The sequence below is a fragment of the Capra hircus genome, chromosome 2, assembly GCF_001704415.2.
Source record: "Capra hircus breed San Clemente chromosome 2, ASM170441v1, whole genome shotgun sequence".
Classification (NCBI taxonomy): domain Eukaryota; kingdom Metazoa; phylum Chordata; class Mammalia; order Artiodactyla; family Bovidae; genus Capra; species Capra hircus.
The window spans coordinates 13,661,009-13,683,801 of NC_030809.1; the positions used below are offsets into that span (position 1 = coordinate 13,661,009).

The 22,793-nt window shown below is 51.6% G+C and overlaps 3 protein-coding genes across 5 annotated transcripts in view; 2 read left to right on the forward strand and 1 right to left on the reverse strand.

The window, feature by feature from the left end:
* The window catches only part of ZCCHC17 (zinc finger CCHC-type containing 17), a 51,507-nt gene extending 48,434 nt beyond the window's left edge, over positions 1 to 3,073 (forward strand). For both annotated transcript variants that reach the window (XM_013973678.2, XM_013973681.2), the window contains exon 8: positions 2,167 to 3,073. In XM_013973678.2, the coding sequence (XP_013829132.2) occupies positions 2,167 to 2,328 (162 nt within the window). In that variant the 3' untranslated portion in view covers positions 2,329 to 3,073. The remainder of the gene's footprint in view (positions 1 to 2,166) is intronic.
* On the reverse strand, positions 3,752 to 12,324 carry FABP3 (fatty acid binding protein 3). 2 transcript variants are annotated; one of them, XM_013971605.2, is made up of 5 exons: positions 12,143 to 12,324; positions 11,207 to 11,291; positions 7,538 to 7,710; positions 5,559 to 5,660; positions 3,752 to 4,069 (listed from the first exon to the last, which is right to left on the reverse strand). In XM_013971605.2, exons 2-5 carry the CDS (start codon positions 11,277 to 11,279, stop codon positions 4,016 to 4,018), a joined length of 402 nt encoding a protein of 133 aa, XP_013827059.1. In that variant the 5' UTR covers positions 11,280 to 11,291; positions 12,143 to 12,324; the 3' UTR covers positions 3,752 to 4,015. The 2 variants fall into 2 exon arrangements, with proteins under 2 accessions (XP_013827059.1, NP_001272630.1); NM_001285701.1 differs by lacking the exon at positions 12,143 to 12,324 and having other exon boundaries at positions 3,785 to 4,069; positions 11,207 to 11,280.
* On the forward strand, positions 11,276 to 14,733 carry LOC108637396. The gene is made up of 2 exons (XM_018057384.1): positions 11,276 to 11,818; positions 13,986 to 14,733. The coding sequence occupies exons 1-2, from the start codon at positions 11,477 to 11,479 to the stop codon at positions 14,025 to 14,027; spliced, it is 384 nt and encodes a 127-aa protein (XP_017912873.1). The 5' UTR covers positions 11,276 to 11,476; the 3' UTR covers positions 14,028 to 14,733.

The window sequence follows — 22,793 nt, forward strand, 5'->3', positions numbered from 1 at the left end:
GAACCAGAGTCTCCTGCACTGCAGGCAGATTCTTTACCAGCTGAGCTACCAGGAAGCCCTGTTCTTGTCTTTGGTGTAGCTCAATTCAGTTCTTTCAGTTGTTTTCACCTCTGTAAAATGGCAATAATTCCTGAATTTTGACCTTACCAGATTAATATTACTAGATATGAGATGTGGAAAGCTAGATAAACTAAAGTGCTGTTTGGTTGTAAAGTAGTAGTATTACTCTCCTTTCTCATTTATTTATCCAGGGTGGGCCAGGCTTGGGGGAATTGGTGCCAGACTCTGCACTTGCTTATTTACTTTTCCAGGACTCTGTCCTATCTGAGGGGCAAAAACTGACAAGGCTGCCAAGCCCATGTAGCCTGTGATTGGCATCCATGATCTTGCCATCCAGGAGATTGCAACACCATAAGCCAAATCAGGGATCTGCCAACTCTCAGCTTCTCCCAGTGATGGTTCCTACAGCTTGGTAACATGGGTCTGGCAAGCTTCCCCTCTTTCTGCTCCACTGGAGACTCCAAGAAAGAATTTTGGTTTAATTTTCTCTCAGAACTTTGACTTATCTGCTGTAGATACTTGGCCAGACTGTCAGAACATCCTGGGAATTCTCTAACAATATGATACTTCTGGCTATCACTGAGTACTTACTGTGTATCAGGCGCTATAGTTAATGACAGTTTTTACCATGTTTAATCCTCATAGCATCTTTTGAAGTGGGTTTTATTATTTGTAGTTTACTGAAAAGTTCAAAAAAGTTAAGTCTTCTGTTCTAAGTCACATAGTAAGTGGCAGAGTTGAAATCTGAGCCTAATTCCGTCTTGTTCCAAAATTGTTGTTCTGACCACCATTTACCATGAGGCCTCCCATCACTGTACAGGAAGAGGGGCCATGTGCTACAGATGATCTATGTGCAGATCCCAACCCTGCCTATGTGATCAAGGGCAAGTGGTTTTCAGCTTTTCCAGCCACAGATGCGTCTCTTTAAATCTTCATCATGGCCATGTGACATAGGTGCTGGTCTTATCTCTGTTTTACATTTGAGGAGACTAGGCCACCCTGAGGTAAAATGACTTGTCCAAAGTCACATGAGAGTGGTGTAAGTGTTAAAGCCAGAATTCAAGTCTGGGTGTAACACCTGGTTCTGTGTTTGGTCCACTGTTTTCTCACAGCCAGCTCCCAAGACCCGGTCTATCAGGCAGACTTAACAGCTCTCAGAATGCTGACTGGAAGCCTATGGGAGGGGCAGCAGCCTTGTCCTCGTCTACTCTCTTTTTTCCTCCCATAATCTCTTAGAAACCTTACCAAGGCAACATAAACATTTGCAATCCAAGGAAAAGGTTTATGCAATGCTTAAAAATTGCTCTGAGTACCCTACCGAAGCCCGCGGGTCTGTATCTCATTCTTTGTGTGCATTTGTGCTGTTAATTTGGCAGCACGGTGGGGTGGGTGGAGTGTTGAGAAAGTTCTTTATCAATTTACTCTTGTAAGGTTGGTTGTGAAAGTTAGAGATGATAAATATTCAAGGGCAGCAGGTAGGGCCTTATTAATTGATGGCTGTTATTTCCCCCGGCAGCTGGGTCTGATAGAAACCAGCCTGGGAGTCAGGAGTCCTCAATCTATTATTCTCTTATTCTCAGACGTTTGCGGTACTGTCTCTTAAGAGACCAGGTGATCTCTAAGGACCTGACTTTCAGCATTAATATCTTGTGCTTTTTAAAAATGAAAGTAGTAAATGCTTATTTTAAAAAAAATGAAAAACGACAGTGAAGGGCCCCAGCTTCCCTGTATTCAGTTCATTCCCGAGCTAACACTTGTTGCCTGTTTGTGTCCTTTTCACTGTTTTCTGTGATTTTAAGTATATTCAGGTATGTTAAATATGTGTATTATAATTTACTGTGCAAAATATTATAGTTTATATGTGTAAATGTATATTACATATGGTATGTATATATGTTATATACCTTGGAACTTAGAGTACATGCTGCATTATGACTTGATCCTTTTCCATTTGTTTTGAGCACTTTTTCTTGTTAGTACTTAAAGATGCAGTTTATTTTATTATGAATGTTTTCTAATTTATTGTTATCCCCTAATGATTACATACCATGTTTTTTTAAAGCAAATACACATATATAATGTTGAGTTCTTAATTTTTTTTTTCAGGAAAAGAAGAAAAAGAAACATAGAGACAGGAAGTCATCTGACTCTGACAGCTCAGACTCTGAGAGCGATACAGGCAAGAGGGCAAGGCACACATCAAAGGACAGCAAGGCAGCAAAGAAGAAGAAAAAGAAGAAGAAGCACAAGAAGAAGCACAAGGAGTGAGAATGGAGCGTAGAGAGGGTGGCTGAGAGAAGGAATCCGGAGCCTGTGCTTTGAAGCCTTGGCTCTCAGAAAGACTCAGTAGTAAGAATATGGCCTCCCACCCTCTTCTCTCCCACGGGACATGGCATCCCCTTGTGCCACAGGCAAGTCTGGGAGTTAGGTATCAAAAGCAGCTGCCTGAATGAGTTGTTCCCTTATCACTGTTGGTCCCTTTGCAAGTGACCCCTGCAGCTACCCAGTTCATTCACCCAGCTTCATTCAGCAGGAGGTCGTATTACCCTCTCCAGCTGCCACTGCCAGAGCCAGATTCCTGTACAGGAGTCCAGGCTAGAGCCACAGGAACTGCTGTGGGGGTGAGTCTGGCTATAGTTGAACGGAGGGATTGGCCCCTACCTATTGGCCTACCTACCCCGGCCTGATTGGTGGATGGTCTCGGTGACATCCAGCACACGGGCAGAGGGAGACTGGCAGTATGAGAGAGAACACGGTAAGGAGTGGTGCTCACTTTTTCCATCCCCCCAACATGATTCTGCTATGTTAGAAGTGACAGCCAGTGGTCACAGCCAGAAAAACATTGTTTGCAGTGACTTAGCTTGTTTGTGACATTCCATCAGACCACTGAACCAGACAGTTCAAGCCGAAATCATTGCTTTACTTTGTATTTACTACAGTGTGAGTCAATTGGTTCCATTTCAGGTTTCTGCTTAAAATCCTGGTACCAAATGGAAGTGTGTCTAGTTTTAAACTTACTGAGAGTCCTTATTAGTATAATCCCTCTTCCTGTAAACTTACAGACTTAAAAGTCACTGAGGCTGCATTAGGTGACAGGAAAACATTTAATATGTCACTTTAGACCTTGAAGAGCGGCCCAGCTAAGGTACAGAGCCAGAGGCACTAGCAGGTCACAGCCTTCTTAGGAGATCACTTATAAGCCCTCACTTCTGTAATGATCAGATGACCTCTCCCCTAGGGCTGACTGGAGAACCAGTAAGAATTTGTAACCATGAGTAATGGCCTGGCACATGTGCAGAAGCTCAACAGTCATCTTGGCCAGTGGGTATTTTCTCCCACCACCACTGGCACAAGCCTGGATCTTGTGTTCTGAAGAGAGTCCACAGCATTCCATAGAGAAGAGCAACTGTCCAGACCTCCTGGCATTCAGTGCAGGATGGGCCAGGGGTGATGGTTCAGAAGTCCTGTCACTGAGTGATTATTCCAGGTTGGACTAGCTCATTTGGACTTAGGGAGGGGGCACTGTGAAGGCAGGGTGTAGGTACAGCTGTTTTATTTTTTGTACGTGTAAGGTGATCAGTTGTCACTGTCCCTGAGACTGTCCATTTCAGTCTCTCATCCAGTGCTGCTTCCTGAGTAGCAGTCTTTTCAGCCTACTGTCTGACACACACAGAAACTGAGAATCCCAGAATCATGTCACCAAAGGCAGAAAGGCAACTGGGTGGCCTTGGCTTTGCTTTATTGACCTCAGAGCACCCTTTGGATGCAGTTAAAAAAACAAACAGACACAATGAGAACGGAACTGGATCCAGGCTGGTGCCACCTGACCCCAGGAGAATTTCCCCAGTCAAGGTAGATTTATACAAAATGCCAGAGGAGAAAAATGAGGCAATCTGGTGCCGAGTCCAGGAGTAGCCAACTGGCAGAAGAGCAGTCAGTGGAAGGAGAGGGCAGGTCATGCCTCTTTCTCGTAAGTACGAGTGCAGACCGCACTGCCATGGGTGAGTGTCTGGAAAAAAGACAGTCAGATTAGGGCAAGGGCGTGGGCATGGAAGGTATTGGGAACACTCCATTCTGATGGGGAGAGCCCTCTACTACTTCATGATAATAATTTTCATTTACTGCCTACCTACTACGTGCCAGGTTCTTGACAGACTTTTTTTTCCTAATGCATATACCAAGTTTTTTTTTTTTTTGGCTGTGCCACATGGCTTGCAGGATCTTAGTTCAATACCAGGCATTGAACCTGGAACACAGCAGTGAAAGTGCTGAGTCCTAAGCACTGGACTGCCAGGGAATCCACCCAAGTCTTTAAGTTAGGTATTGTAATTCCTCTTGCAGAGATTCGGGGAAATGAGCTTTCAGGGAGGAAGCAACTTGGTCAAGATCCCAGAGTGTTTCTCTTTCCCTTGTACCATTCCTTTCCATCCTTAGTGCCTAAGAAGGTACCTGGCACATAGTAGATGTAAAGCTGAATAAAAATGCCCAGAGACTCTTGGGAAAGGACTATCTTAGGCCACCCAATTCTCCATTCTTTCCCTAACCCAGGGCCAGAGGCCAAAGCCCCCATCATCCTTCCAGGCATCATACAGCCAGGCCCATGGTTTCACCACAGCCTGACTGCTTAGCGAGTATTTGGTCCTGTATATCACATTCCCACCAGAGCCAGGTACCTCATTATAAACTGCAGGGCCCCTGCCCTGTGGGAGTGCAAGAATGCAGTGAGCAGGTTACACTGACCCAAGAAGGTCTGCAATGAAGATGCTGAGGTGAAAACCTGAGACCCTACAGAATAAGGAGGCAGAGACCACAAGTGACTGCTGTCTCTACCCCTGGGGGGTGTTCAGTCAAGGCTACATTCTTTGAGTGAGGTCCTTAAACAGACAGATCTGACAGCCTGGTTGTTGCTTTCAACCCAGGCCTTAGTCAGGTACTTGCAATAGGCCAGGCATGGAAAGCAGTCAGAGGAGGTGAGTGAGCCTGGAATGAAGTAGAAAGGGCTGTGCTGTCAGGGCCCAACCCATCACCAGCCTGTCCCTGCCCAAAGGGTTAGGAGATGGGAGCCTTTCCTACAGGGCTGGAATCCCATCTGGCTGTGCTTTCTGCCTCTCCCTGGGCAAGGCAGTGGGCCCATGCGGAGGATGAAACGAAGGCTGTAGAGTGTGCCTGCTGTAGTCCTCCCACACCAGCGAGGCTTTGTGCTCTGCAACCACTCTCTCCTTCAGACTTCCCAGCAGTCCTACAAGGTTGTCATTAGTACCCACTTTACAGTTGGACTTGGAGAAGGTGACTTGTCCAAAATCATGCACCCTATAAGCTGAGATTTATGCAGAGGCGTGTACAAAGCCCAAAGCCACAGTATTACGAGTCCTAATACCACCCAGGCCTGCCTCCACCCTCTGTTGGTCACAGGGCATGACCTTGGCTTTGCACAATAGGCTTGGTTGAAGGGACAATAGAAACCAATTGAGTAAGGCTTCAAAGTTAATCCATCTTACCAGAATGAGTTTCCCGTCAACTATTTCCCGCACAAGTGATGTCTCTTGTCCATTCCACTTTTGCACGTGGACAAGTTTGCCGCCATCCAGTGTCACGATGGACTGTGGAAAGAGGGTAGAGGCCTGAGCTGAGATCTGAGCTAGGATTGAGGGGCAAGAAGAGGTCTGGTCACTGGGGCCACAAAGGACTTAGCCTCTAATGCAAACTGTTGATGGTGTGAGAACCAGAGCTCAGCCAGCCCACCTCCAACCTAGTCCCATGAGACGTCTAGTTCACCACTCCTGCTTGGCTGGAAGAGGGGCCTTCAACTGTTGGGCAAGAACGGAGAAGCAGGCAGTACAGTGAAGTCAGACAGCCTGGCTCTGAGAAGTGCCACCAGCCTTCAAGATGGGCACTTATCCCATATCCTGGGTGATGCCCACAGCCCCAGTCCCTCTAAGATACAGGAGATGGGTACCAGCCTAATCCCTGGGAAAGACCGGTGAGGAGGAATAATCCTGAGACTCCCTGGTGGTGAGCACACACAGTGTCTAAAAGAACCTTGGGGATGCAAGGTATTGGAAAATTCGACTGTGCCGTCTGTATTCCTGTGCCCCTTGGTCCATATCATGTGGCCTCTCCCCTCCAGCTGATAAGTGAGCATCAACTGCTAGGTCCTGGGACTGGGTGCCCTTGAGGTGTTTCACAGCCCTGGTCAAATGTCCACTTCGTCTTCTGGGTGCTGCCAGCCTACATCAGCTGGCTCTCCTCTGGCAACTCCTCCCAGGTCTCTAGAAATTTGGGGGCTTTAAGGCCAGGCTGGGGGACCCTGATGGATCAGCAGATCTAAAGAGGCTATGTGTATGTATTTGGGGCTAGAGGGGTGGTAGGTACCACCCCCTTCCTCCTCATTCCCATTCCTCTAGTTTTTGGTCCATTCAGAGCAAGTTATTTTTAGCCAAGGCATCCCAGAGAGCTACTACTGTGTTTAATTGGGGTTCTTGCCCTTCAAGAAGATAGGCTAGCTCAAGGAGGTGAAGGTGTATGGTGGGGTAAGCACTTCTTTCCAAGGTGGGCTGTGATTTTGGGGTACCATCTCTATGCTGCCAGCTTCCTGTGTGATCCTGGGCTGGGCTCCAGCTTCCTCCACAGGGAGGATACTAGACCCTCTCCTGTCCTTGGGGGCAGCTGTGAGGAAGAGATAGGGTCTAGTGGAAAAGTGCTGCTAGAGAAACACCTTGTTGAGGGCAAAACCCCTTTGTTCTCTCTCCTATGCCTGGCTCAGGGGCTGGGAGGCCTGAGGCAAGCGGCCAAGACAGCCACCTGCAGACAAGCTGCCAAGAAGTTCTGAGACTGGACGTAGATGTCCTCTTCCTCCCTGGAAGGAGAGGGGCAGAGGCTTGGCGAGAAGATACTACAAACACACCAAAGAATGCTTCATCCAGAAGATAACTTTTCTTCCCTGTAGGCTGGCAGCACTAGAAATGGTTTCTCAGGGTCACTGACCAAACCCAGGAGGTGGAGGCTGAAGAAGTATCTGAGTAGGTCTCCACCTCTTGTCCTCAGCTGTATCCTTGGCTCCTGGCGGCCAGGATCACCTGTTCAGTTGAGGACCCTGACTTCTGGGCATTGTTCCTAAAGTACTTGAGGTCACAGCCATGTCCACATAACTTCCCCGCCATCTATGGAAGGGGAAGTAATGCCAGATCAGTTGCATGCCATGTGCAAGGTCACCCAGCTGGAGCTGGTGTAGATGCTGAGGTCAGAATATCCTGGCTCTGTGCAGTCCAATCCCACAGGCAACAGGTAGATGCTTCCCAAGAAGACAGGGAAGAGAACAAGAGGACAGGACTCATGCCTTTAGCACTTGGGACATCCCAGCACTCCACAGGCAGGCTTCAATCCCCCACAACAGCCCACCCCTCAAGGTGCAACAATAGGGTGCTGCCCTATTCCCCTTCAGGGCCTTCCATCCCCCACGGCCCCTTCCTCAACTCACCTTGACCTTCCTGTCATCTGCCGTGGTCTCATCGAACTCGACTCCCAGCTTGAAGCTGATCTCTGTGTTCTTGAAGGTGCTTTGTGTTTTTATGATGACTGTGTCCCCATTCACTTCAATGATTGTGGTAGGTTTGGTCATATTGGCCACCTGCCTGGTAGCAAAACCGACACCTGAGGGCAGAGGGAAGGGTATGAGCACGAGCTGGAGCGAGAGGCGAAGTACAAGGGGCTCAGTGACCAACTCAGACCAGAATGTGGGGAAGGGAGAAGAGGCGGGTGAGAACTTTCAAAGATGTTATGTGGCTTTTTGTAATTCAGTTTTTCCCATTAGCTCTGTGCAGTAAAGAGACATTACTGATTCCATGAGATGTGAGAAACTTAATGGACAAATATGCCTCACAGCAAGTTAGTGGCAGAGCTGAGGGTAGAATAAGCTACTATTAAGTGCCTCCTGTGTGGTAAAAACTACACATGTAAGTCTTTCAGTTCTTCCAGTCTCCCTGCAGGATTGATGCTAGTATCTCTACAGATGCAAAAACTGAGAGTGAGCTGAAGCCCAGGGTCACAAATCTGGAATTCAAATCCAGAATGTTTGACTGCAGAGCTCACTTTACTGCTCGGCTAAAAAGGCTGGAGCCCAAGGCTCTCGTCCAGGCCACCTGAGCAGCTTTCCAAGCACAGGCTGAGGGAGAAAGAAAAGAAATGGGGACTTTGCCTTCTGGAACCTATGGACAAGGATTTTGCACTTCTGAAAGTTTTTGCTCTGAGATGCACTGGTGCTCATCCCCCATAAGTGATAAAGACACTTTCAAAACCTTATCCATAATCTAGGAGGTAGGCAGGAGGGAGTGTTGGTCTCTGTTCGGTTTTAGGCGAGGCCTGAAGTGGTAGGCAGTCAGACCTCCAGTCCAGGTCTCCTGTGGGGACTCCCCTCGGCCTCAGCAAGGCTTCCCCAATGCTGCAAGAGAGCGTGCAACAAAGAGCCCTGCAGGTCATGGTTTCCCTCATAGCTGGCCTTTTGCCTCCAACTTCCCCTTCCAACAGTCTCTGCTGAGCTATTCTCCAAGGGCAGAGGCTTTGGTGAGGTGGTGGGTGGAAAGTCCCTGATATGCCTGGCTTCACGGGTGGTTTTACTTAATGTTTATAAGAGCCCTGAACAGTTGGCTTTACTATCCCCAATTTACAAATGAGGCTTTGAGAGTGAAGTTACTTGTCCAAAGTGAAAGGATGAGTGGTTATCTAAATTTGAATTTAGGCTCCAAAACTGCACTATTCCTCTTGGGCCACCTTGTCTCCCAGCATGCACTTAATCGAGGTCCTGAGCCTGCCAAGTGTGCCACTTGGCGGCACTAACACACTGACACTAATTAGGCTGGGCCTCTTCGTCCTCCGAGAACTTTTCGTTTAACATGAGGGAGGCTCAGGCACCCTTTGCAGCTGTGCTGCTGCTGGCCCACCCTGCCTGGCCACTGAGGGATTTGGCCTTGCCCCCTGTTATCAGGGGCTTCCCAGGTGGCGCATGGTAAACAATTTGCCTACTAATGAAGAAGATGCAAGAGATGCAGGTTCAATCCCCAGGTCAGGAAGATCCCCTGAAAAAGGAAATGGCAATCCACTCCAGTATTCTTGCCTGGAAAATCCCAAGGACAGAGGAGTCTGGTGGGCTACAGTCCATGGGGCCGCAGAGTCAGACACAACTGATCACGCACCTGTTATCAGAGTGAGTCAGGCTAATCCCACTCCCCAGCACAGAGCAGGACCTTGTCACTGTGCAAGGAGCTCTGTTTACTTAGGACCTACCCAGAGGTGTGGAGTGTTTGAGGAAGGAAGGCACTGTGGAATCAGTCAGGGACTGAGCTAAGAGCAAGTTACAGAATTAGGAGACCTGGGAAGAGACAGATTCCACTTAGAAATGAAGCTGAAGCTATTTACTTAAGAGCTGAGGAGGGTCTTTTCTCCCCTTTGGCCTCTCATTTTTTTCCATCTGTACAACAAACAGGCTAGGTGGATTCTTAGACCTAACCCAAGTTGGGGCAAAATAAGGGAGCAAGGTGGTAAGGATGGTGCAACTCACTTCAGGGACCTAGGTCTTCAGTTCTAATGTCTGCTAGGAGAGACGGGATTGAGGGTGTGGAGCTAGCTCTGGGCATCCTATCTTCCCTAACAACTGCCCTGGGCCTCCTACTTCTCTAAGAATTATTGCCTTCCTGGAGTCATTGGGCCTAGTGCTTAGCATAGAGGGGCAGTTGAGCACTTTGGCCTCAAAAGTCAACACTTGTGCTTATTTCGGGGGTCAGGAACAGTTGGGAAGTGCCTGGGGTTGAGCCCCCACCCCCTCCCTCCTTGGTTAACTGCTGTAATCCAGTTGTCCCCTGGGAGGAAGGCATGGAACCTACCTCAACCATGAACATTCCAGTTTTCCCCATCCCAGCTTGGGGAACTGGGATAATCTCATAGTTGGAGATTCCAGAGAAGGAATATGACCTTCTCCCTCTAGCCCGTATCAGAAGGGGAAGGGCTGAGGTCAATGATGAATTAAGCAGTTCTTATTACTCCCACCCCCAGGGCCTATCGTGGGAACTGCTCTGAGTTGTTGGGATTTAGAAATCTAGGTATTCACATCAGCTCTGCTGTGGAATTGATTTGACAAGTTTCTACTCTTCTGGATCTTGGCTTCTCCATCTGTTGAAGCAAGGCATGGGGATCTCTGGAGTCCTTCTCTGCAAGATTCTTTGAATCTTCATTCTCCATCCTGGCACCACACCCTCCTAGGCCAAAGACCCTCCCTGCTGTTACTAGCTCTTGGCTTTGCTTCAGGCCTCTTTGCTTTACCCCCTAACCAGATACTTCCCCAATGAGCAAGTTATCCTTGGGCTGCAGCTGATGATGGGGCCTCTTGCCCTACCCTACCACTAGGCTGGTTGGTGAGAAAGGGCAACCTCTAGCAACAATCCTTTACCCTAACTAACCCAACAAAGAGGAACAGAGGTTCTTGCTAACTCTGCAGGCTCATCTTACCTCCTCCTCAAAGCCTGTTCACAGCTGTTCCCCCTTCCATCTTAGGTAGGTATACCTACTTTATACCTTAGGACACTTCCCATCCATTCTATTCCCTTTCATGGTTCAGTTTCCAGTTCCTAAACTGCCCATGTTTCTTTTCTTTTCCTCCCTCCTCACCTTCAATCAGTGCTCCTTTTTACCCAAACCCCTACCTCCAGATCATAAGCCCTACTTCCTCGAAAGTGCCTCCCTGGCCCCCTGACAGCGACCGACACAGCTGCCCCCTGGTGCCTCCTTGCCTGCGAATTTCTCTGACCAAGTTCAGATCGTTAAAGTCCCCTCCCAGCATTCCCTGGCGGTCCAGTGGCTGGGGCTCCGCGCTTCCACTGCAGCGGGGCAACCGTTCATCCTGGATTGGGGAACTAAGATCCCACATGTGTCGCGGGGAGGGAAAAAAAAAAAAAAAAGCCCCCTCCCAACAGGCCTCGCATGCCTAGCCCAGGCTGCCACCTTCTCCGAGTCTCCTGGCTCCCCATCCTTGACCAGGAGGGATGCAGCAGGCATACAGGATCTAGCCAGGGCTAGAGAACTGCTCCGATCGGGCACGCGGCCAGCCCCTCCCCAGCACAGCATCCATCCCCAGCACAGCATCCCGAGCCGTCCTCACCGAGTGACTTCATGTAGTCATCGAAATTCTTGCTGTCCACTAACTTCCAGGTACCCACGAAGGCGTCCACCATGGTGAAGCTGGGCTAGGTTGGGAAAGAGACGACAGAGAACGCGTACAAGGACTCTGGGACCAGCAGCTCCCAGCCCGCGCTGCCGCTTTAAAAGGCCCCAGTGTCACACGTGACGGGGCGTGGCCCACACCCCCGGGCCCGAAATAGGAAGCCCCAAGCAGGCCCTCCCTCGCCGGGGGCTGGTCGCCCATCCCCCAATGCTCCCAGGGGTGAAGTGGCAGCCGGTGGCACCCAGTTTGCCTACGTCAGCGCGGGTCCCGGGCTCCGAGTCCCTGCCCCGGGCTGGTAAGCCCTGCTCCCTTCCCTGGCCTCAAGGCGCTCTTCGGAATCTGAGAAGGAAGCAGTTGGGGGCACGGTGCCCGCGAGCTGGGGCGCAGGCCACCGACATCCGTCCCCTGGTCCCTCTCCGAGTTTGGGGTCAGAACAAAGATGAGAAACCAGAGGAGAAAGGAAACTCGCCCTTGGGCATGATGCCCACGCCGGGAAAGCGCTGGCCGACTCTTGGCGGCGCAGGCATCATCTCGATCTTCATTTTACAGGTGAGGGGAGCCAAGATTCAGCGTGCGGCTGACAAGTTCGCAGGAAATAAAGAGACGGTGAATGGGGAGTCCAGATGGCGAGCCTGGTCTAGCTGGTCCAAGACCCCGTGCTCTCCCACCGCTCCCCACTCTGCCCGATGGCGGGGAGAGGCACCGGGGGCAGCGTGTGCCCTCTGCTCGCCCCCGGCAAAAGCGTGACCCTGTCCGTCGCCCCGCGTCTGCCCCACACGTGCTCTCCCCTCCCTGCGGAATGTCTACCGCGCGCCTTTCCGCCCAGCTGTCCAGCTCCCCCTCCACCCCGCCCGTGCGCCAGGCTTTTCTGACCTGTGCGCACAGCTCCGAGCCTTTGCTCCTGTCGGCCGTTGCCTCCTCACTCTCCTTCCGAAATGCCGTCCTTTCAGCCGGCTCTTCAAGGCTCAAGGACAGCTCCGTTCTGCCTGACTGCCGCTGGCCCCCAGCTGTCGTCCTTTCTCTGACCTTCCACCGGCAGGCAGCCTTCCACAGGCAGCCTGCACTTTCAGAGACTGTCGTTAATCTACCTTGTTTGACACTACACTTTCCAAAGCACTTTTAATAATAAGATCCACCTTGTGTTGTTTTTTTGCATGCTGGGGGCTTTAAGTGCATTGTCTGATTGAACTTTTAAAACCAAGTTCCTGAAGTAGGTGTTATTATTATCCCTTTTACAGAGGAGCAGACTTGAGGTTTAGAGGAACCCTTCCTATTTTAATCTAACAGTTATTAAAGCACTTACTTTGTGCCAGGCCCTGGGCTAGGCACAGGAGAGACAACTGGGAACATGACACACACTTATGAAGGAAAACGCAAAACGGAAGGGAATGGTGCCCAACTGCACTTGAGCCAGTGGAGATCCACAGGGTGGGGCCTAGGAGCCCTGGGATCCCTCCAGCTCTGCCACACACGTACAGTGTGGCGGGCCACCTCCCTGGACCTCTGTTTCTCTATGTGGAAGTGGAGAACATCTGCCTCCCTTCCCCTAACGTTCTGGGAAGCAGGCCAGGGAGGAAGAGCCCTTTCTCCCCCAAGTTCTTGGTTCTGTTGGACAGGTCCACTTGCCAGAACTGAGCGGGCCTATTTCTGCCAAAGCTGCAGGGACAGGCCTCAGGGCTGGGCACAGAGCCCCAGTGACCTCACTGCCGGAGCAGGTGCAGGAGGAGGAGGGGATTGAGCTGGTTTCCAACTCAAGGTCACAACCTTTAGACACAGGGCCGCCTCCTCTCTCAGACACAGAGTGGCTGGAGAGCCAGGGACCAGAGTGCTCTCCCTACATGGTCCTTATGAAGCAGTGCTGGAGAGCTGGGATGGGTGAGCAGCTCCTGGCAGATAGATCTGGGTTCCAGTTCTGATTCCAGTGGGTGCTGCCTGTGTGGATGTGGGCAATTCACTTAAGCCACACTGAATCTCAGCTTCCTCTCAAAAATGGGGGAAATGACAGTATTTACTGCATAGAGGTGTTGGAGGCTCTTAAATGCTAAGCAGGATAGACTGCATCAGTGTTCAATGCTGCTGCAGTTATTACCATTATAGGATAATTATTGTTATTCCATGATTAGTGCTGGACTCCTGAGACCTGCTCTCAGCTCTGCTCCTGACCACACAAGGCAGATTGCTTTGCTTCTCTGATCCTCAGTGTTCTTATTTATGAGACAGGATTAGAAACTGCTATAGCTGTGAGGAGGGGGCAGCTCTAGAGATCTTCAGAAGTCTTTTGCGTCCTCTCGTGAGCCCTGTCTAAGCTGAGCAGCACGGTGCTTTGAGAAACTAGACAAACCCCAGACCCGTTATTCTCACAGCTCTACCCCCATCTTCACCCGCCCTGCTCAGACCTGGCTCACTGGAATTGACTCCCAAGCCACACCCTGTCTCCTTACTTTTATCTTCCCTTTTAGGTATGTGCAGCCTCGTCCTCATCCCTCTGATTACCTGCATCCTCCCCGCCCTCTTGTGCTCACTACACTGGGGGAAAGCAAGACAAGGGGAGAGAATGTGTGAGCCCTGTCCCTTTTCCTGTCCCCTCGTTTTGTCGCCCTTGGTAAATCCAGATGTGGATTTAACATCTAGCAGGCAGCAGAGACCAGTCCCTGCCAAGAGCAGCATCACCCCAGCCCTCGCCCTATAGTGATGTCACTGTTCTGTGTTTCCACAGCAACCACAGGCTGGAAAGATGGAGAAGAGGAGAGATGAGTAACCAGGAGAGAGCCAATGAGATGGGCCGGCAGCACCGGATGATCCGTGGGGCCATGGGAAGGCGGGCGGCGGAGGCCTACTCAGCATCTTCAGCTGTTCCCTGGCCCTCCCTGCCATCTGGACGCCTCCGCTAGGGGATGTGCTGTTGGCACAGGAGAGATGCGAGAGGTAGAGGCCAAAGAAGCTGAGCTCGGAGGCTCCAGTGACCCAGGGATATGGAGACCCTCCCTTTACCCCTTCAGGGCCTAAGTCTGTGGATGCTGACCACCCTCAGCCCACCCCCAATAACTGGGAATTTTCCTCTTTGGCTAGTTATGGTGGTGAGGTTCTCTGCCTCTGCCTGCCATGAAATCAAGTCTTGAACAACCTTTCCCTCCACACCCTCATACCCCTGCCTTGGTGCAGGGTCTGTTCAGAAGCAGTATCTTTGGGAAGAGGTCTGGCTTCTAAATCCCAAGCCTGCCACTTACTAGCTAGAGACTCAGAACTAGTGCCTTCCCCCTTTTGAGTCTCCTTTCCTCCCAAATGGAGGGAGGCCATCTACTTTTCTGAATTGTCATGAGGATGGAAAGAAATAACAGATGGTAAGCCTCACACACACTAACAATGAATGGTGACCCCTCACCCCTTCTCCTTTCTGGGTCTCCTCCCCAGGGCAGTTGACCCAGCAGTGCTCAAGAATAAACCAAGGCTCTTTGAGACCCATAGGAGAGGATCCAAATATATCTATTTCTCTCCTCTGATGTCACTGGGTGCCTTCAGATGCTGCAGAGGAGTTTCCTCATCTCTCCCTTGCTGTCTCTCCCTTAATAAATTGAGCACTGCCTGTGCCCAGCACTGTGCTGGGCTCAGTGGGGACCAGGGGGAACAGGAGAGCCACAGCTCTGCATTCCCTGAACTCACAGTGTGGTGGGGGGACAGCTGCCACGGTGGGAGGAATGGAGTGTTCTTTCTGTCACTAGGAAATCGCTTCCTCGTTCCCCTAGAGTTCTAGATACTGTGAGTCTGAGAGAACAAATGATGGCAAATGACAGGTTTACTCAACACTGCTTTGCTTTTGAGAAACTGCTGCCTGTGGCAGAGTGCTCCCTGGAAGGAGAACAATGGCTCTTCTTGTGGAAGGTTGGGTGGGGTGGGGTGGATGGGCTGCAGCTCCTGGTGGAGGGCAATCGCTCTTCCTTCTCAGAAACTGGCCGTCCTCCCTATTGCTGGTGTAATCAGCCCAACTCTTTTAGCCTTATCTCATTTGTTTCATGAGTCTAATTTATTACTTAAGTGCTGCTCTAGGGGAAATGCCTGGCAGATAGTAGGCATGAATGAATGACTACTGAATACTGAGGGAGGGAGTGAGTGATTGAATCTGTTTCCCTCCCCAGCTTTAGGGTCTCAGGAGTGAGACTCGCTTGCATTCCTATCCTGCCCTTGTTATTTATCTACTCACTGTGGCCTCAGATCACCATCTCGCTGGGTCTCTTTCTCCATCTGCAAAAAGCAGTCCCCACCCAGCTGACCTCCCAAGGACTCTGGGAAGATAAGGTAGGATTGGGAATGCAATTACAAAGGTTAATTATTTCTCTTCTCAGCCTGCTTGGAGAGGCAGGCCCCACAGTGCCCATGCTGTGGCCCCTACACAGCAGCCACTCTGCCCTTTTTGTGCCTTGAAGGGGCGCCATGTTTCTCGCTTGCTATCTGCCTAGAATACTCTTCCATCCCAGGCCCTGCTCTTTTTTATTTTATTTCCCAAGTTTTATTTATTTGGCTGCACCCAGTCTTAGTTGCGGCATACAAAACCTTCAGTCTTCATTGTGGCCTATGGGATCTTTTTTTTTTTTTTCAGTTGTGGCATGAGGGATCTAGTTCCCTGACCAGGGATTGAACCTAGGCCCCTGCTCTGGGAGTGTGGGGTCTCAGCCACTGGGCCACCAAGGAAGTCCCAGGCTCTACTCTTTTAGTTAATTCTTGTTCACTTTTCAGCTTTTATGCTTAACTCTCTTTGCCTCTAGGAAGCCCTAAACCTCCCTGTCATAGCACTTACCCTACTTTCATGGGATCCTTTTGCTTCAGAACCTGTCTTCCTATTGGGGCTTTCCAGGTGGCGCTAGTGGTAAAGAACCCACCTGCCAATGCCAGAGATATAAGAGACTCAGGTTCGATCCCTGGGTCAGGAAGATCCCCTGAAGGAGGGCACGGCAACCCACTCCAGTATTCTTGCCTAGAGAATCCCATGGACAGAGAAGTCTGGCGGGATACAGTTCATACAGTCACAAAGAGTCAGACAGGACTGAAGCGACGTAGCACGCACAGGCACTGTCTTCCTATTAAGCCAGAAACCCTGTGAAGGCTCCCCGCTGTGCCCACAGGGCCTGGTGCAGGGATGGGCAAGGCTTTATAGAGTAGACAAATGATCCCTCTCCAGCAAAGACAGCCACTTGTCCTCGTCAGTGCTCTCTCTGTTTGAAGAGCCCCCTCCCACCCCCACCTCGCCTGCTGCCCTCGGCTCTCTTCCTGCCAGAGTATCCCATCTCCTGGCCTCTTTCTTTTCTCATTCCATTCCTGAGGGCCATTTCCGGTGTAGAGTAGGGCCCAAGTCCTCTCAGGGGAGAAGGGCCCTTTTGGACACACAGGTGTAGCCTGAGTCTCTCTGGGGACAGGGAGGCTCCCAGGAAATAAACCAGATCCCGGACTTGGGGCTGCTCCTGGCTTCTTCCCCAGATTACTCCTCTATCAGATGAAAAATGTGCCTCTGAAAAATTACAGATGATTAAGATTGGATTAGGTAAAGTATAATTAGAAAGGTGAAACTAGTGCTTACAAAACAGCACCTCAGACCACCCTGAGCTCTGAGTGCCATGTGACCTGGCGCCAAACAGGTGGTTCAATGGTCACTCCCTCGAGTGCACTTCATTCAGGAGTAGCTTGCCCAAGATTCTGGGAAGTTTCAGCAGCTCCAGGAGGCCCAGGGAACCTGGTTGGTGCAGACATGTGATCGCTGTATTGCGTCCTTAGGTGAGGAGAGCTGGCAGGCCATGGCAGGGGGCCTGGCAGGGAGTTGCCGTTGGCCTCGGGAGTCTGGGTCCAGGCGTGTTCCAGGAAGCAGATACAGAGCCAAGGCTGTCAGCCTGGCTGGGCCTTTTTTTAGGGGCCTGGGATCCTGGGGTTGGCTGGGGGTCAGTGAAGGGCAGCACCCCTGGGCTCTGAAGTGAACAGAGACACTAGACAGGAAAAGGAGAGAGCCTTATGTCGGAAGGGCTGGGTCGGCTGGGGGACAACGAGGACCAGAGCCCACAGTGAGAGTTTTCCCGTTCTGGGGCAGGTGGTGGCAAGACTAAGAATTAGAAGGTTGGGATCAGAGGCAGGAGGGATGTCAGATAAGCATGTTAGTCTTCCCTGCCCTGGCGTCATCCAGTGCAGGGGTAAGACGAGCCCAGGGAGGTGTCAGGAGCCAAGGGCCGGCTCTCCATGTCACCTTCTCTATTTGATGAAGCAGTGTACGAACTGTCAGAGGCAGGGGGCTGGGTATGGAAAGACCGCTGGTGGGCACTTGAGACATATCAGCTGTGTGAACTTGGCCAATCAGTGTCGGTGCCTGTTTCCTTCTCTGTGTGAGGGGGCTCATAATAGCTACCTTTCAGGGTTGCTGGGAGGGGCAAACAAGACTGTGGGTGTTGAGAAGCTTTGTATGCTGTAAACTGTGGTGCAGAAGATATCCGCTAAAGTCAGTGCAGCCCTTACTAAGTGCCAAGCACCGGACTTAACAACTTTCTGTCTTTCAGCTCTTACAACTCTAATGATGATTCAGGGATGTGCGTGCATTGTCTCCATCACCCGCTTGCACATGAGAGTGAGGATTTGGACCCAGGCATACTTTCTTTGGAGTTTGTATGTTGCTGTTCGGTCGCTCAGTAGTGTCTGACTCTGCGACCCCATCAACTGCAGCACACCAGGCTTCCCTGTCCTTCACCATCTCTTGGAGTGTGCTCAAACTCATGTCCATTGATTTGCTGATGCCATTCAACTCAACTGTCTCATCCTCTGTTGCTCCCTTCTCCTCCTGCCTTCAGTCTTTCTCAGCATCAGGGTCTTTTCCAGTGAATCAGCTCTTCACATCAGGTGGCCAAAGTATTGGAGCTTCAGCATCAGAGATTGTGTGGCTTAACTACTATTCCACGTCGCCTTTCCCTGCAGCCATCTTTTCCCTGTCTCGCTCTGCAGCCTTGGGCCAGGCTTTTCCCTTCAGTGTCCCCAACTCCATGGCAGGAGTTGGGCCAGGTGATCTCTTTAATCCTTCAACCTTTGGCAGTCTGTAGTTCAGGGAGGGAACTTCCAAGTGGGGAAGAGGGTGAGGTGGGGCAAGAGGGATGAGGGACAAACTTTTCCAGCATCTCTGCCCCAACCCTGCCCCTCCTTAATGGATGGACTGGTTGTTTCCCCTTTGCCCTACAAGTTGTGGGGCCAAGAGAGCAGGTGATGTTTAGCCCCAGCCTGAAATACTTGCTGGTTGCTGAAGGGGCGGTCACTGAAATCCGAGTGCCAGGACGCCTGACAACAGGCAGGCAGGGCCCATCTGCCTTGGCTTACAGACCCTAGAGGACAGCAGGGCCACAGCCCGCTAGAGCCACACCTCTCCACCCACCCATCCTGGGCCCCCACCTCCTTACTCAGGGTCAGTCTATCTGGGCACCAGGCCTGGCCTGGGGTTTGGGATAGGGCTATTTCTAGGCGTCCTCTTTGTCTCCTTGGCCTGGGCCTTCAGCCAACTCAGGGCACCCACATACACCACACACACACACTCACACCCTGTATCCTTCTCTCTCTCACTCATTGAACTTGACTGCCACTGGCATGTTGCCTGGGCCTGTGCAGGTCACTGACAACCAACAGATATCCCAGACTTAACTCTCATTCTTGAGAGATGGGAGAAGTAGATGCATCTACAGATTATGACAATACAGAAAGACTGTCACTATTCCTGTGGGCTGTACTCAGACCATGAGAGACCACAGGAGGGAGCCGCTCATTCTGCCAGTAGGGCCAGGGAAGGCCTCCCATAGCTAATACCCCATGATACCCTTTGGGCTGGGTCTTGATAAATACATCAGAGTCTTCCGGGTGTGGGGAGAGGAATTGGGAAAGCAGGGGAAGTGGGGAGAGTTAAACAAGGGTGAGGTTTTCCTGCTGATTGATCTGGGAAGGGAGGATAGCTTAGGGCTAGGCAGGAGAAGGCCTTGCCCATCATGGAGGAAGTGGCTTTTCTTCTGAAGGAATGGGAAGCCATTGAAGGTTTGGGGGCAGGACAGCACCACGATCTGACTCATATTAAGGGAGGAGTTTTCTGGCACTCGTGTGAGGCTGTGGCAGCTGTCAGTCTGCTCACCCACGCCAGCAGACAGCCAGAAGGGGCGAAGCAGAGTGGACACGCCTTTCCTAATTAACGGCGCGACCTGACGGCTACACATGCCTCCTCTCTCTGGGTTAGATGATAGCCACGCATCCACATGCAAGCGAGACTGAGAAACGTGGTTGTTATTCTGGACTGCCTGTTAGTCTAGAAACAGGAGAGAATGGGTATCGGGGGACTAGAGGTCTCTGACACAGTGGTTAACAGTCTTTCTCTGAAATCAGACTTCCTGACTTTTCAGTCCTGCTTTGCCACTCACTGGCCATGTGAGCAGGTCACTTCCCTTCTCTGTGCCTCACTTGAGGGTTCAGTGAGCTAACACACCATGTCTTGGAGCAGAGCCTGGTACATAGTGAGGCCCAGGGCTGTCTTTGGCTTCTGAGAGAAGCGAGTGTTTGGGGAACAGGTGCTGCCTGAGTCCCCTGGCAGAGCTGAGATCCCTCTGGGGGCTAATGTATAGCTGGGGCACCCAGGACTATTTAGCCTCTTTAAACTCCATGGTTTAGCTGAGGCAGAGGATGCTGGGAGCAGGACAGGGGGGTCATGGGAAAAGAAAGGTCAGTCTTGGAAGGAATTCAAGAATACGTGGGCCAAGAAAAAGTACCCCTGGGACCTAGGAGCTCCAGAGGCAGCCCAGCGTGGAGTCCCACTCGCAAGAGTAGATCTGCCAGGACCGGGAGGAGGTAGGTAGTTTTGAGCCCAGGGCACGTAAAGCAGGGCTCACGGACTCTGCCTCATACCTGCTCTGTCACGCCAGGTTTCCAGCCACCTTTACCCTTCTCTGGACCTGGGTCCTTCCATTTGGCAGCTGCCAAATCACTTATCCCTGCCTTCCTGCATTGTGACTGTGAAGAGATGTCGGTCCTGGCTCTGGAATCTGGGTTGCACCTGCAGGGCTGAGCTCCTGGAGGGATGGGTGGCTGTGGATGACAATGCGCCCCCTCCTGGGAGCTTGGGGCATTGCAGTCCGGTCCTGCTGGGCCACCTGCCTGTCCTACCTCTTCCCTTGTTTGGCCTGTGCTTCTTTTCCCAGGCTACTGGCTGTGAAACAGGGTGGGATAAACGCTGATGTGGGAGGGAGAGGAGAAGAGCCTAGAAGGATTGGAGTGGGAGGGAGGAGTGGGGAGAAGATACAGTAATTTCAGGAAAAAGGCAGAGTGGCAAGATTGAGGGCTCCTGGGCAGGGATGAGAAGCTTAGTGTGAGTGTCGAGGTGTCTAGAGTTAGCTTTGGAGAGACTCCTGTTCCCCATATTCAGGCCCAGATGCAGAGCTTGCTGAGGGCAGGCGCTGTGCCTCCCAGATCCCCCTGTCCCCTTCCAGGGCACCGATGGTCCCCCACAGAAAACAGGTCTGCTGTCAGAGTTCGTTGGTTGACTCAGCACCCACCCTTGGCCATTATGAAGCTCCTATGCGCCCCCTGCCCCCTGCTGCCTGAAACACACACACGCTTCCAGACTGTGCTTAGGGGAAAATCTGGGAGGAAAGAATGCCCTGGAAGGCAGGAGATGGGGTCCAGACAAGGCACCCTCTGCTCTGTGACCTGGGACAAACCACTTGCCTTCTGGAGTGGTCTCCCCATCTGAATAGCATGAGGGGGCAATGTGGTTTGAGAGCCATTTTACAACAGAACTCCACAAACAAATTTTTAGGTAGACGTCCAGGAGATGAAACAAATAAAAGGGAGCTGAACTGGTGGAAGCCAGGAAGGGTCCTGGAATGTACTTGTGTTTTCCAGGGGGCTGGCGAGGCTGATGTAAAGAGTGCCAGGGTGGACACTTGGATCTCTGGGCCTGGCAGGGCTGGCTGCCCTACCCCCTGCCTGTTCTTCCTGCAGCCTGGAGGTGGGGGTGGGGATGGTGGTGGGGAGATGGGTGTCTAAAGGAGTTTTGGCAAAGAAGAGGCAGAGCCCATCCCGGGTTACCTTTCTGTCCCAGCCCCACTCCCAAAGATAGAATGTTCCCTGCCACCCCCTGGGGTCCCTGTGCTGGAGGGAGGGATTTGGATTCCAGGGTCTCTGGATGCTTACCTGGGTTTAGAGTCCCATGTAAGAGGATGAGAGGAAAAATGAAGGGGAGCCACAAGGTTTGGTATCAGGAGGCTCCTGGTGACCCCAGTGGTGATCTGGAGCAGCCATTGCCCCTCTCTGGGTCTCATTTTTCCCATCTGTACAATGGATGAATGCAGTGATGTCCTTAAAGCCTCTGTGACTGGAGGAAAGGTGGGGGTGGAGCTGGAGCTGGTGCTGTTGGCACTGGGCTTCCCAAGAGAGATGGGCTCCTACTTGGAATTCAGAGGCAGGGATGGCAGGTGTGGCATCAGAGGCTTGGAGAGGGTGGGGTGGGGTGAGGCGGTCTGGCAGGAAGATTTACTCTGAGCCTGGGCTCTGCAACTAAACTGGTGTGTTTTATTTCTTCTCAGGGGCTTCCCTCATGGCCCAGTGGTAAAGAATCTACCTGCCATGCAAGAGACGTGGGTTCGATCCCTGGGTCAGGAAGATGCCCTGGAGAAGGAAATGGTAGCCCACTCCAGTATTCTTGCCTGGGAAATCCCATGGACAGAGAAGCCTAATGGGCTACAGTCCACAGGGTCGCAAGAGTCTGACGCAAGTTAGCAACTAAGCCACCGCCACCACATTCCCTCTCAGGGCCACACTTTCCCATCTGTCTAAGGGGACCGGGTGCTGTCAGATCCAGGAGTCAGTGACTATCTAGGTCAGACTGGGCAGGGATTTGGAGCTGGCCCGAGGTCAGGGTCCCACTGTGCAGAGCCGAGAGTGGCCATCAGAGGCCATGGGAACCCAAGAGTCAGGTAAGATGCAAATGCTGAAGAGAATTTAGGGGTTATAACAGCAACTTTTTGGGGTTTCCAGAAGGGCAACCAGGGTCCCAGAATGAGTTGGGGACAAAGCCAGGGACTCCTGATCACCTGTTTCAGCTTCTCTCCATAAGAAGCCCTGATCAAGAGGTACAGAGCAACCTGGGAAGTGGGGAAACTGGCTCTTCCCTGATCTCTGGGGCTGGGGAGGTGGGGAGGACAGCGGTGACCCATCTGGAGATGATGGTGCATAATGTTAGCCCAGGCAGCATGGCTTCTGCTTCTCTCTCCCTGGGACTGGTGATCTGGAAGGTCCACTGCCCTTCCTATCTTCCCGCAGGGGCGGGAGGAGGGGTGATGTGGGACATGAGTTTTGCAGAGACAGAGGTGGAGGGGTGAGTCTGGGCTAGGGGGTGTAGGGAGGAACTGAAGACAGGCTATTCATTGTGTCTGGGGTGGGGTGGTTACCTCCTTGTTCAGTTCAGTTTAGTTGCTCAGTTGTGTATGACTTTTTGCGACCCCATGGACTGCAACATGCAGTCCATGGAGTTTAC